The sequence below is a fragment of the Pristiophorus japonicus genome, chromosome 3 (assembly GCF_044704955.1).
Source record: "Pristiophorus japonicus isolate sPriJap1 chromosome 3, sPriJap1.hap1, whole genome shotgun sequence".
NCBI lineage: Eukaryota > Metazoa > Chordata > Chondrichthyes > Pristiophoridae > Pristiophorus > Pristiophorus japonicus.
Window position 1 is genome coordinate 68,378,331 of NC_091979.1, and position 12,570 is coordinate 68,390,900.

Sequence of the window (12,570 nt, forward strand, 5' to 3'; positions counted from 1 at the left end):
CCAGCCATCCCTGGAATCAGTCTGGTGAACCTTCTCTGCACTCCCTCAATAGCAAGAACGTCCTTCCTCAGATTAGGAGACCAAAACTGAACACAACATTCCAGGTGGGGCCTCAGCAAGGCCCTGTACAACTGCAGTAAGACATCCCTGCTCCTATACTCAAATCCCCTTGCTATGAAGGCCAACATGCCATCTGCCTTCTTCACCGCCTCAGACATGTAAGGTCTGCTCCCATTCAAACCTGCTTCTAATGGTCAAGCAGAGCGTGCGGTTCAAACGATCAAGCAAAGTATGAAACGTGTGACTCAGGGTTCACTGCAGACTTGCTTGTCACATATATTGCTTAGTTACAGGACAAGACCCCATACGCTTACCGGGGTCGCCCCTGCTGAGCTACTGATGAAGAGAAGTTTCAAGACCAAGCTTTCTCTTGTCCATCCTGAATTGAATGATCGTGTTGAAAACAGACGTCAAAATCAGCAATGCTATCATGATCGTGCTGCTGTGTCACGTGACATCTCTGTCAACGATCCAGTTTATGTGCTGAATTATGGTCAAGGTCCAAAATGGATCGCCGGTACTGTTACGGCCAAAGAGGGTAACAGAGTGCTTATTGTCATGCTCAAGAATGGGCAAACATGCAGGAAACATGTTGATCAGATAAAACTGCGGCACACAGATGAACTGGAACAGTTTGCGGAAGATGCAGTCAGTGACCAACCAAAACAATGTTCATTCATCAGAAGACTCTGCTGACATTACTGAATCTGGACTTTCAGTCTTTGACATGGTCATCACCACTCCCATCAGATCGGTTACTTATAACTGACTTAGAATGCTCGCCCAGAACTGGGATTGAACTGAGACGATCAACTCGTGAGCGGAAAGCCCCAGACCGTCTTAATTTGTAAAGAGACTGATACTAAGATCTTGAAGGGGGATTTGTTATGTATTAATGCTTGGGGTCACTAGGGTGCCACTGTCGGAGGTCATTGGGCTGTACGCGCGTGTGCGCGGGCTCTGGTATATAAAAGCGAGTACCATGTTATGTGCGCACTTTAGGCGCGAATAAAGTTAAACCAGGTTTACACCTGAGTGAGTTTACATTAACAAGTCTTTCGAGTCATTATATACATTACATTCTCTCCCCCAGTCTCTCTTTCAGTCTCCTCCCCAGTCTCTCTCACTCTCCTCCCCTCTCCACAGTCTCTCTCTCTCTCTCCCCCCAGTCTCTCTCACTCTCCCCAGTCTCTCTCCGCCCCCCCCCAGTCTCTCCCCACACCCCCAGTCTCGCTCTCTCATTCTCCCCATCTCTCTCTCTCCTGCCCACCCCCCAGTCTCTCTCTCCCTCCCCAGTCTCTCTATCTCTCTCTCTCGCACTATCTCCGATGTTTTCTCTTCCACAGAAGGCCACGAAAATGTTTCAAATAATCAACAAATGAAAAGCAGGTCCAGCGGCAGCTCCAGGCGGCTCGTGGCCCCATTTTCGGCTTCCTCATACATCGCACTGCGCAAGTGCGACCGAATCGAGGACCCATGCACAAAATCTAGTGCAAATAGTCACTCTGTTTATATAGTGCCTTTCAATACCTCAGCACGTCCCAAAGTGCCTTACAGCCAATGAAGTACATTTGAAGTGTTTTATTGTAGGAAGTGCAACAGCCAATTTGCACACAAGATTCCACAAACAGCAATGTGATAATGACCAGATAATCTGTTTTAGTGAGGTTGTTGAGGGATAAATATTGGCCAGGACACCGGGGATAACTCCCCTGCATCTTCAAACTAGTGCCGTGGGATCTTTTACGTCCACCTGAAAGAACAGACGGGGCCTCAGTTTAACATCTCGTCCAAAAGATGAGACAAGTTTACACAGGCAGTTTTTATTATAAATGTGGACATAGGAAATTATAATGGGAAAAAGTTAACAAAAAGTATGACATAAATGTGACAACAGGAAGCCAACTGATGCAGACAAGGAGTGCATGCAGATGCAAGATGTTTAATATAATTATTTTTCTTACTGATGTTTTGCTGTCTTATTTCTAATTTGCAGTAAACTATTGCCTGTATTAAACATTTACAATTAATGATGAAGATTTAAGGATTTAGGAAGGCTGCTTCTGTTGGTCAACTTAATACAAGCCAGAGCTGTGTCACTGTAAACAGTTACAATAAACAATGCAAGTGTTCATTTCAAAACAGTAGTCAATTTATCCCATGATAATAAGCTGAAGTACAGATGTTGCCTTTGGGAAGATGTTTATCAATCAAGTTCCAGACCCAGCTGTGTCTCAAATAATATAGGCATTTCTTAATTGAGGAACAATGAAGTATATTAAATAGATATTGCATCAATCAAACTGTTTCTTTTCAAGGCCAAGAAACTCCAGTGCATTTTTGGCGAGTAGCTTATCCTGTAAAACAAGTGAAACCATTTTATAAAATATCTGAAAGAATTCCAGCATTGACAATATATAAACAGGATATTCCACCCCCCAACCCCCCAAGCATTAATACATAACACTTGGGTTTTAAAATAAGGTAACAATTTTATAATCATATACTGCAGTGGTAATCATTATCAAAAATAAAAACAATTCTTCCACTCCCTCTTTGTGCTTTACACACTTTCTCTGTACCTCCCAGCTTGTCTACAGCTATTTTACTCACACTTTGTATCATACTCTTTCTGTAAGCTTGCCTTTTCCTTTGCCTCCTCTCACTTCTGTAAGTTTATTTCCTTTATTTATTTATTTAATTTGTACCTTTCGTAATTTTTTTAAAGTTAGGTGGCGAAATGAGAACCAAAATATACAAAAATGGAACAGAATGGTGCAGGGCCCAAGGGGCAGACGCAGGAAGAAGGGAAAGGGAAGAATCTGGTTGGAGGTGAGGAAAGCCAGGGGCATGTCAGGAAAAGGAAATTTGTGAGGTGCGGCAACATACAAAGGTATAGGAGTAACCAGAAGTTAGGGTCTAGGCTGAAAGGCTGTGGGGAGCAGGCAGGGTGGGTGGAACTCAGGTCAGTAAGGAGCAGCATGGTTGTGGCCTGGGCTGTGAGGGATTGGGTGAGGCAGAGGTGTGTGAGTGAGTGTGAGAGTGTGTGTGAGGTTGTGTGTGTGTGAGAGTGCACTATGTGTGCGCACTAGGTCCGTGCAGCAGAGCTGGTCTCCAGTCGTCTTGGTTAATCCTTGCCACTGGAACAAGACCTAGCTCTGTCAAGCCCGTGTGGTGGCTGGTGTGCAACGGCCACCACACGTTTAAAAAAATCCACGCACAGGCATCTTCCACCCTTCAAGATGTAGTTCGGGATCTGGAATATTAGGTCCTTAATTGAAACACCTGTGAACTCATCCCTTTTTGGCATGGAAGCAAGTCATCCTTAATACGAGGGACCGCCTATGATGATGATGAGGCAGAGGTGCTGTTGGGTTTGGCCTACAAAGGTGTGTGTCTGAAACCAAACTTTCAGACTACCTTACGACAGCTTCATCAATATTTACTATTCATGCTATTCGTCGAGTGAAGTTTTCGTCCGTCAGTCGGCGAATGAATGGAGCAATTGCGGGAGGTTGGGCAGCCTATTTTAAAACCGCCCTTTTAAAAAATTAACATTTATTTTCTGTTGAATTTACACCGACTTTAAAAAAAAAAATCCTTAATTTTTTTAAGGATTCAGTCGCAGGGCACAAGCTGCAGCAGCAACTTTATCGGAAACTCTTGGTATACTGACATCTTAAAAAGGCTTCATCTAAAATGTCCTTCCAACTAATGGAACTGTACGTACTCAGCCAGTTTTAGAAGGGGGGCATGTTTAACTTTTATGTGGAGCATATAGGAAACTGAATTTTAAGATTGGGTTTATGGGAGCTAAATCTTTCAGTGTTTTTTGTTTGAGTCAATTTGTTTATTTGTGGAAGTTTCATATTTTTGGAGCCTTGTACCCCAGGTTGGATGATCTTCCGGTTGATGTACTGGAGCTGGGGCAATGAGCCGACTGCTACAATGAGGTCCAAGAGCTGCTGCAACAAAAGCAGAGAAGAAAAACTGGGGTCATGAACTTGTGAAGAATCTGGGGCCTGGAGTGAGAGGCTGCAAGGTCTGAGATTGGGAAGAGAGTAAGTGGGGAAAGGCCTGGGACCCAAACAAAGGAACACAGGCATCCAACGTCTGAAACTGCAACAAGGAGTGCCCAAGGGGTAAAAGTGGAAAGGAGACAAAAGGTGGGGAACAAGGGAAGAATCAGGAGCTTCTTTGGCCCTGATAACAACTGCGAGGCAGGAAGGGAATGGGGTGGCGGAGGGTGGGGTGAGATTTAGCAGCCGGGAAATCAGTTTTCCGGCCACAGCCAGCGAGATTGAAAAGCTGGCTGCCTGTCGGGTGGGTAGGTAGCAGGATAGTTGAGCAGAGTTGTGACAGACATGCGGGGGAAGGAATTGGACATCAAAGGTTGGGAGGTGAGTTGGACTTCGGAGATTTTGGGGTGAGGGGTGGGTGTAGTTGGACATCTGATATCGAAAAGTGAGTCGATGATCGGACATCAGTGGTCCAATCGCAGAGGTGGGGTCAGCTGATTGAGGGGGTCGAATTGCAGGGTGGTTTACAGGGTACTTTGGGGGGGCCGGGGGGGAAGCACATCAGGAAACCTGTGCTGGAAAGATTAAATTTAAAGGTCAGTGAAAGTCAATTTAAAAGGACCTCGTTTTCGGCCAGCACAGTCACGAAGGATTGAATGGCCTGCTTCTGTGCCATAAATTTCTATAATTCTATGAATTAATGTCACTTCAGGACATTAACTGCTGCGATAACTACCTGCCCGCCTGCACTAATTAAGGCCCTGACTGAGGCAGGTAGGTTACTCGCACGCATCTAAACACGCCTCCGTTAAACTCGGAAGTGGGCACATTGGAACCAGGTTGTGGTTGCGCTACAAAATATCCGCCCGCGTCCAAATCTTGGGGGTTAAAATGTCCCCCTTTGTGTTTGAGAACTAAAAGAGCAACGTGGGCACCTCAGTTGGATGCTCATTGGAACATTGCTGCAGACCAAAAGTGTGAGTTTTATTCGGGTTCCTTAACTCAGTCAGTAGCACGGATGGAAAATCAGTTGATATCCCAAGTATTAATCATACTGCTTCTTCACTTGAATTTTAATACGAAAGTGGGGAGGAAGAGGTGGGGGGGAGGTCAGAGGTGGGGGTGCTAGAAGTCCATTATTTAACCAAGTGGGTACAGGGCACTTAGAAAGTAATAATAGGATTGGGCAGAATCAACATGGTTTTGTGAAAGGGAAATTGTGTTTTAACAAATTTATCGGAGTTTATTGAGGATGTAACTAGCAGGGTCGATAAGGGTGTTATGTATTTAACCCTTGGCAACCTGTATCACACCACCACCAGAGGGCCTACCTGTGGAGTCCCAAGGAACCCAGCATCCTTTGGGAGCATGGTATATAAGCAAGCCTCCCACGCGGTACCTGCACTCTGGAGTTAAAGGAGCTCAGGTCAATCTTACTCATTGCTTACAGTACTCAGTTTCATCCTTTATTATGAGCGTAATAATTGGCGATAAGATAACGAACAACTGCGCAAAAATGCAAAGACTAGTTGGTATCCTGGAGAAGTTCTCAGAAGGGGACGATTGGGAGGCCTTCGTGGAGAGACTCGACCAATACTTCGTGGCCAACGAGCTGGAAGGGGACGAGCACGCTGCCAAACGAAGGACGATCCTCCTCACCGTCAGCAGGGCAACAACCTATGGCCTCATGAAGAATCTTCTAGCTCCGGTAAAATCAACAAGCAAATCCTATGAAGAATTGTGTATGCTGGTCCGGGAGCACCTAAATCCTAAGGAAAGCATTTTGATGGCGAGGTATCGGTTCTACACGTGTCAATATCGGAGGGCCAGAACATGGCGAGCTACGTCGTCGAACTAAGGCGCCTTGCAGGATATTGTGAATTTGATGGATTCCATGAACAAATGCTGAGAGACTTTTTTGTGCTTGGCATTGGCCATGAGGTAATCTTTCGCAAATGAGCAAAGCCACAACGCTAGCCCAGGCATTTATGTCCACCAGCGATAACACCAAACAAATTTGGCAGCATAAAGAGGTTTCGGCCAGTACTGTGTACAAAGTAACGTCATTTTTGAACGTACACACTGGCTGCTGCACGACCTCAGATGACCCAGAGTCCGCCATCAATCGTTAATGTGAGGCAGTTAACACCTTGTTGGCGTTGTGGAGGTGATCATCGGGCCCATCAATGCTGCTCCAAGCACTATGCGTGCAACAGCTGCAGAACAATGGGACACCTCCAACGAATGTGCAGGCGAGCTGCAAACCCTGCAAACCCTGCAAACCACCACGTTGCAGAGGAAGATCGATCCATGGTGGATCAGGCTGGACTAGAGACTCTAACTCAGGCGGCAGAAGTGTATGGGGTACACACCTTCACCACGAAATGTCCACCAATAATGTTAAAAGTTGAACGGAATGGAATTCCAGTATCCATGGAACTGGACACGGGTGCGAGTCAGTCCATAATGAGCAAAAAGGCCTTCAACAGGCTGTGGTGCAACAAGGCACATAGGCCCAAGCTCAGCCCCATTCATACCAAGCTAAGAACTTACACCAAAGAACTGATCCCTGTAATTGACAGTGCAGAAGTCAAAGTCTCCTATGATGGAGCAGTGCACGAACTCCCACTATGGATCGTGCCAGGGGGTGGCCCCACACTGTTCGGCAGAGGCTAGCTGGGGAAAATCCGCTGGAACTGGGACGACATCCGAGTGCTTTCGTTCATCAACGATGCCTCACGTGCCCAGGTTCTGAGCAGATTTCCATCGTTGTTCGAGCTAGGCATTGGAAGTTTCTCAGGGGCGAAATTGCATATCCACTTGGTTCCCGGTACACGACCCATCCACAAGGCACGGGCGGTACCATATATGATGCAAGAGAAAGTGGAAATTGAGCTGTACAGGCTGCAGCAGGAAGGCATCATCGCGCCGGTGGAATTCAACGAGTGGGCCAGTCCGATTGTCCCGGTACTCAAAGGTGATGGCACGGTCAGAATTTGTGGGGACTATAAAGTAACGATTAACCGTTTTTCGCTACAGGACCAGTACCTGCTACCCAAGGCAGATGACCTATTTGTGATCCTGGCTGGAGGAAAGATGTTCATCAAGTTGAACGGGACCCCAGCCTACATGACGCAGGAACTGGAGGAATCTTCGAAAGGCCTCACCTGCATCAACATGCACAAAGTTCTGTTCATCTATAACCGATGCCCGTTTGGGATTCGTTCGGCTGCGGCATTTTTCCAATAGAACATGGAGAGCCTGCTAAAGTCGGTTCCACGCACCGTGGTTTTCCAGGACGACATACTGGTCACAGATCGGGACACCATCGAACACTTGTAGAATCTGGAAGAGGTTCTAAGTCGGCTAGATCATGTGGGACTCAGGTTGAAACGCTCCAAGTGTGTTTTCCTGGCGCCAGAGGTCGAGTTCTTGTGAAGAAGAATTGCAGCAGATGGCATCAGACCCACTGACGCCAAGACGGAGGCCATCAAGTACGCGCTGAGACCACAGAACGTGATGGAGCTGCGGTCGTTCCTGGGACTCCTCAACTATTTTGGTAATTTCCTACCTGGGTTGAGCACCTTGCTAGAACCCCTACATGTGCTAATGCGCAAGGGAGACGACTGGGTATGGGGGAAATCACAAGAGGCTGCCTTTGAGAAAGCCAAAACTCTATGCTGTTCAAACAAACTGCTTGTTCTGTATAACCCATGTAAATGATTAATGCTAGCTTGCGATGCGTCGTCATACGGGGTCGTGTGTTTTACAGCAGGCTAACGAATCGAGGATTTTGCAACCGCTCGCTTATGCGTCCAAGTGTCTGTCCAAGGCCAAAAGGGCCTACAGCATGATTGAAAAAGAAGCTCTGGCGTGCGTTTACGGGGTGAAAAAATGCATCAGTATTTTCTTGGTCTCAAGTTTGAGCTTGAAACTGAGCATAGGCCGCTCATAATTGCTATTCTCAGCGAGGAAAGGGATTAACACCAATGCCTCTGCCTGCATCCAAAGATGGGTGCTCACGCTGTCGGCATACAACTATGTAATCCGCCACAGACCGGGCACAGAGAACTGCGCTGATGCTCTCAGTCGGCTACCATTACCCACCACAGGGGTGGAAATGGCACAGCCTGCAGACTGGCTCATGGTGATGGATGCATTCGAAAACGAAAAGTCACCCGTTACGGCCCGCCAAATCAGGACCCGGGCCAGCCAGGATCCTTTACTGTCCCTGGTAAAAAAAACTGTGTCCTCCATGGGAGCTGGTCCAGCGTCCCAGCGGAGGTGCAGGAAGAGATTAAGCTGTTCCACAGGCGCAAAGACGAAATGTCCTAACAGGCGGACTGTCTTTTATGGGGTAATCGCATGGTCTTGCCCAAGAAAGGCAGAGAAACGTTCATATGTGACCTACACAGCACCCAGGCATTGTAATGATGAAAGCCATAGCCAGATCCTATGTATGGTGGCCCGGCATCGACTCAGATTTAGAGTCATGCATGCGCCAGTGCAACACTTGCTCTCAACTGAGCAATGCACCCAGAGAGGCATCGCTAAGTTTGTGGTCGTGGCCCTCCAAACCGTGGTCTAGGATCCACGTTGACTATGCGGGCCCATTTCTAGGCAAAATGTTTTTGATTGTTGTGGATGCTTATTCAAAGTGGATTGAATGTGTAATAATGTCTGTAAGCACATCCACCACCACCATCGAAAGCCTACGAGCCATGTTTGCCACACACGGCCTGCCTGATGTCCTAGTCAACGACAATAGGCTGTGTTTCACCAGTGCTGAATTCAAAGAATTCATGACCCACAATGGGATCAAGCATGTTACATCAGCCCCGTTCAAGCCCGCATCCAACGGCCAGGCAGAACGGGCAGTTCAAACCATCAAGCAAAGCTTGAAACGTGTGTTGGAAGGCTCCCTGCAGACCCTACTGTCTCGAGTTCTGCTGAGCTACCACACCAGATCCCATTCGCTCACCGGTGTTCCCCCAGCTGAGCTGTTCATGAAAAGAGCGCTCAAAACAAGGCTCTCTCTTGTCCACCCTGATCTCCATGATCACGTGGAGAGCAGGCGGCATCAACAAAGCATGTACCATGATCGCGCAAACTTGTCACGCGATATTGAGGTCAATGACCCTGTGTTTGTACTCAATTATGGACATGGTCCCAAAAGGCTCGCTGGCATGGTCATAGCCAAAGAAGGGAGTAGGGTGTTTCAGGTCAAATTGGCCAATGGACTAACGTGCAGAAAGCATTTGGACCAAACCAATTTGCGGTTCACTAACAGCTATGAGCAAGGGACACCACCAACTTCGACCCTCCAACACACACACAAGTGGAAACCGACATCATGGTTGACCACGAAGCTGAACTCATCATCCCCAGCAGCCCGGCAAGGCCAGCTGCCCAGCAGCCCAGTGAAGAACCAACCAACTCACTCACACCTGCTTTTGTACCGAGATGATCGACAAGGGAGCAAAAAGCCCCAGATCGTCTCACCCCGTAAATAAATGTACTATTGACTTTACGAGGGAGTGATGTTATGTATTTAACCCTTGGCAACCTGTATCACACCACCACCAGAGGGCTTACCTGTTGGAGTCCCAAGGGATCTCAGCATCCTTTGGGAGCACTGTATATAAGCACTCTGGAGTCTAATTAAAGGAGCTCAGGTCACACTTACTCCTTACTCATTGCTTACAGTACACAGTTTCATCCTTTATTATGAGCGTAATAAAGGGGAAACAGTGGATGTAGTATATTTGGATTTCCAAAGAGCGTTCGATGGGGTGCCACATAAAAGGTTGCTACACAAGATCAGGGCTCATGGGTTTGGGGGTAATATATTAGCATGGGTAGAGGATTGGTTAATGGACAGAAAACAGAGAGTAGGGATAAACAGGTCATTTTCTGGTTGATGGGCTGTATCTAGTGGGGTGTTGCAAGGATCAGTGCTTGGGCCTCAGCTATTTACAATCTATATTAATAGCTTTGATGAAGGGACTGAGTGCAATGTATCTTAAGTTTGCTGATGATACAAAGCTAGGTGAGAAAGTAAGCTGTGAGGAGGACATAATGAGCCTGCAAAGGGCTATAGACAGGTTAAGTGAGTTGGGCAATAAGGTGGCAGATGGAGTATAATGTGGGGAAATGTGAGGTTATTCACTTTGGTAGAATGAATAGAAAAATAGACTATTTTATAAATGGTGAGAGACTATTAAATTGAGGAAATGGTAGCCTAGTGGTAATGTTACTGGACTAGTAATCCAGAGACTTGGACTAATGATCCAGAGACGTGAGTTCAAATCCCATCATGACAGCTGGGGAATTTAAATTCAGTTAAATAAATCTGGAATAAAAAGCTAGGGGGCTGAAATTTACTCTTTTTTTAAGGCCCGATGGTGCAGGAAGGCCTTTCTGACCGGGGGCAGGCGGATGGTGCAACCCATCCGGAATTTCCCTCGGGCCGGGTGCCAACCCCTTACTGATCGGCCGCTGGCCCAGCCGAAGCCCTCCCTGGTGGCCCAGTAGGCCAGTGGGCTTCGCTAGGCCTTGTGGCATCCCTCCCCTTTAAGTGAAAGGGAGGGACATTGCTACAGGTCAGTGCAATGTGGCATGTCCGCATCGCGCTATGACGCTGCCTGCCTTCTGCCCCGCTTTCGACTCTCTTTTGCCCCTCTGCCACCCCCAACACCGTCTTGTTCATTTTTGTATACAAAAGGGCTGAAGTTCCCTCCAATCTCTGTTCCATCTGTCCAGATGGTAATTCATTATTTAATTCTAATTATCCGCCCCAAACGGGGTGGAGGGCAATTTTGGCCCCCTAGTATCAGTAATGGTGACCATGAAATTATCAGATTGTGGTAAAAACCCATCTGGTTCACTAATGCACTTTGGAGAAGGAAATCTGTCGTCCTTTCCTGGTCTGGCCAAAATGTGACTCCAGGTCTACAACAATGTGGTCTATCCTCTGAAATGGCCTTGCAAGCCACTCACTTTCCGTGCCCCTGAACAAATCGCTATGAAAAACAATAATAAGTATAAAACTGGACGGACCACGTGGCCTCGACTTCAGCACCAGTTTCAAACACGGCAACAGCACGCCCAGCCCTGTCGACTCTGCAAAGCCCTCCTCACTAACATCTGGGGACTTGTGTCAAACTTAGGAGTGCAGTCCCACAGACTAGTCAAGCAACACCCTGACATAGCCATAATCACAGAATCATACTTTCAGACAATGTTCCAGACTCCTCCATCACCATCCCTGGGTATGTCAAGTCCCACCGGCAGGACAGACCCACCAGAGCAGGTGGCACAGTGGTATACAGTCATGAGGGAGTGGCCCCGGAAGTCCTCAACATTGACTGTGGACCCCATGAAGTCTCATGGGTTCAGGTCAAGCATGGGCAAGGAAACTTCCTGCTGATTATCACCTACTGCCCTCCCTCAACTGATGAATCAGTACTCCTCCATGTTGAACACCACTTGGAAGAAGCACTGAGGGTAGCAGGAGCACAGAATGTACTCTGGTTGGGGGACTTCAAAGTCCATCACCAAGAGAAGCTTGGGCTGATAAGTGGCAAGTAACATTCGCACCACACAAGTGCCAGGCAATGACTATCTCCAACAAGAGAGAGTCTAACTGCCGCCGCTTGACATTCAGCGGCACTACCATTGCCGAATCCCCAACCATCAACATCCTGGGCATCACCATTGACCAGAAACTTAACTGGACCAACCATAAAAATACTGTGGCTACAAGAGCAGGTCAGAGGCTGGGTATTCTGTGGCAAGTGTCTCACCTCCTGACTTCTCAAAGCATTTTGCACCAATTACAAGGCACAAGTCAGGAGTGTGATGGAATACACTCCACTTGCCCTGATGAATGCAGCTCCAACAACACTCAAGAAGACACCATCCAAGATAAAGCAGCCCGCTTGATTGGCACACCATCTACCACCTTAAACTTATGTGACTCGTTGTCAACTTTTTAGTCTCATAATACTCCTGTGAAGTACCTTGGGACATTTCACTACGTTAAAGGTGCTATATAAATACAAGTTGCTGTTGTTAAACATTCACTTCCTGCACCATGGCTGCAGCAACTCGCCACGGTTTCTTCGGCAGCACCGCCAAACCCGCGACCTCTATCACCTGGAAGGATAAGGGCAGCAGGTGCATGGGATAACCTACAAGTTCCCCTCCAAGCTACACATCATCCTGAATTAGAAATATATCGCCGTTCCTTCATCGTTACTGGGTCAAAATCCTGGCACTCCTTCTCGAACAGCACTGTGGGAGTACCTTCACCACAAGGACTGCAGCGGTTCAAGAAGGGGCTGAGCACCACCTTCCCAGTGACAACTGGGGATGGGAAATAAATGCTGGCTTTGCTAGTGACGCCCACATTGCAGAAATTAATTTTTAAAAATGTTGGTGCTCAGAGAGATTTAGTTGTCCTTGTACAGGTAACACAGAAAATTAGCAT

At 47.3% G+C, this 12,570-nt stretch overlaps 1 protein-coding gene across 1 annotated transcript in view; it reads right to left on the minus strand.

Moving 5' to 3' along the window:
* Window positions 1-2,354: 2,354 nt before the first annotated feature.
* The window catches only part of acmsd (aminocarboxymuconate semialdehyde decarboxylase), a 65,559-nt gene continuing 55,343 nt past the window's right edge, over window positions 2,355-12,570 (minus strand). Inside the window, exon 10 of the mRNA XM_070873608.1 lies at window positions 2,355-2,417. Within this exon, the coding sequence (XP_070729709.1) occupies window positions 2,355-2,417 (63 nt within the window). The remainder of the gene's footprint in view (window positions 2,418-12,570) is intronic.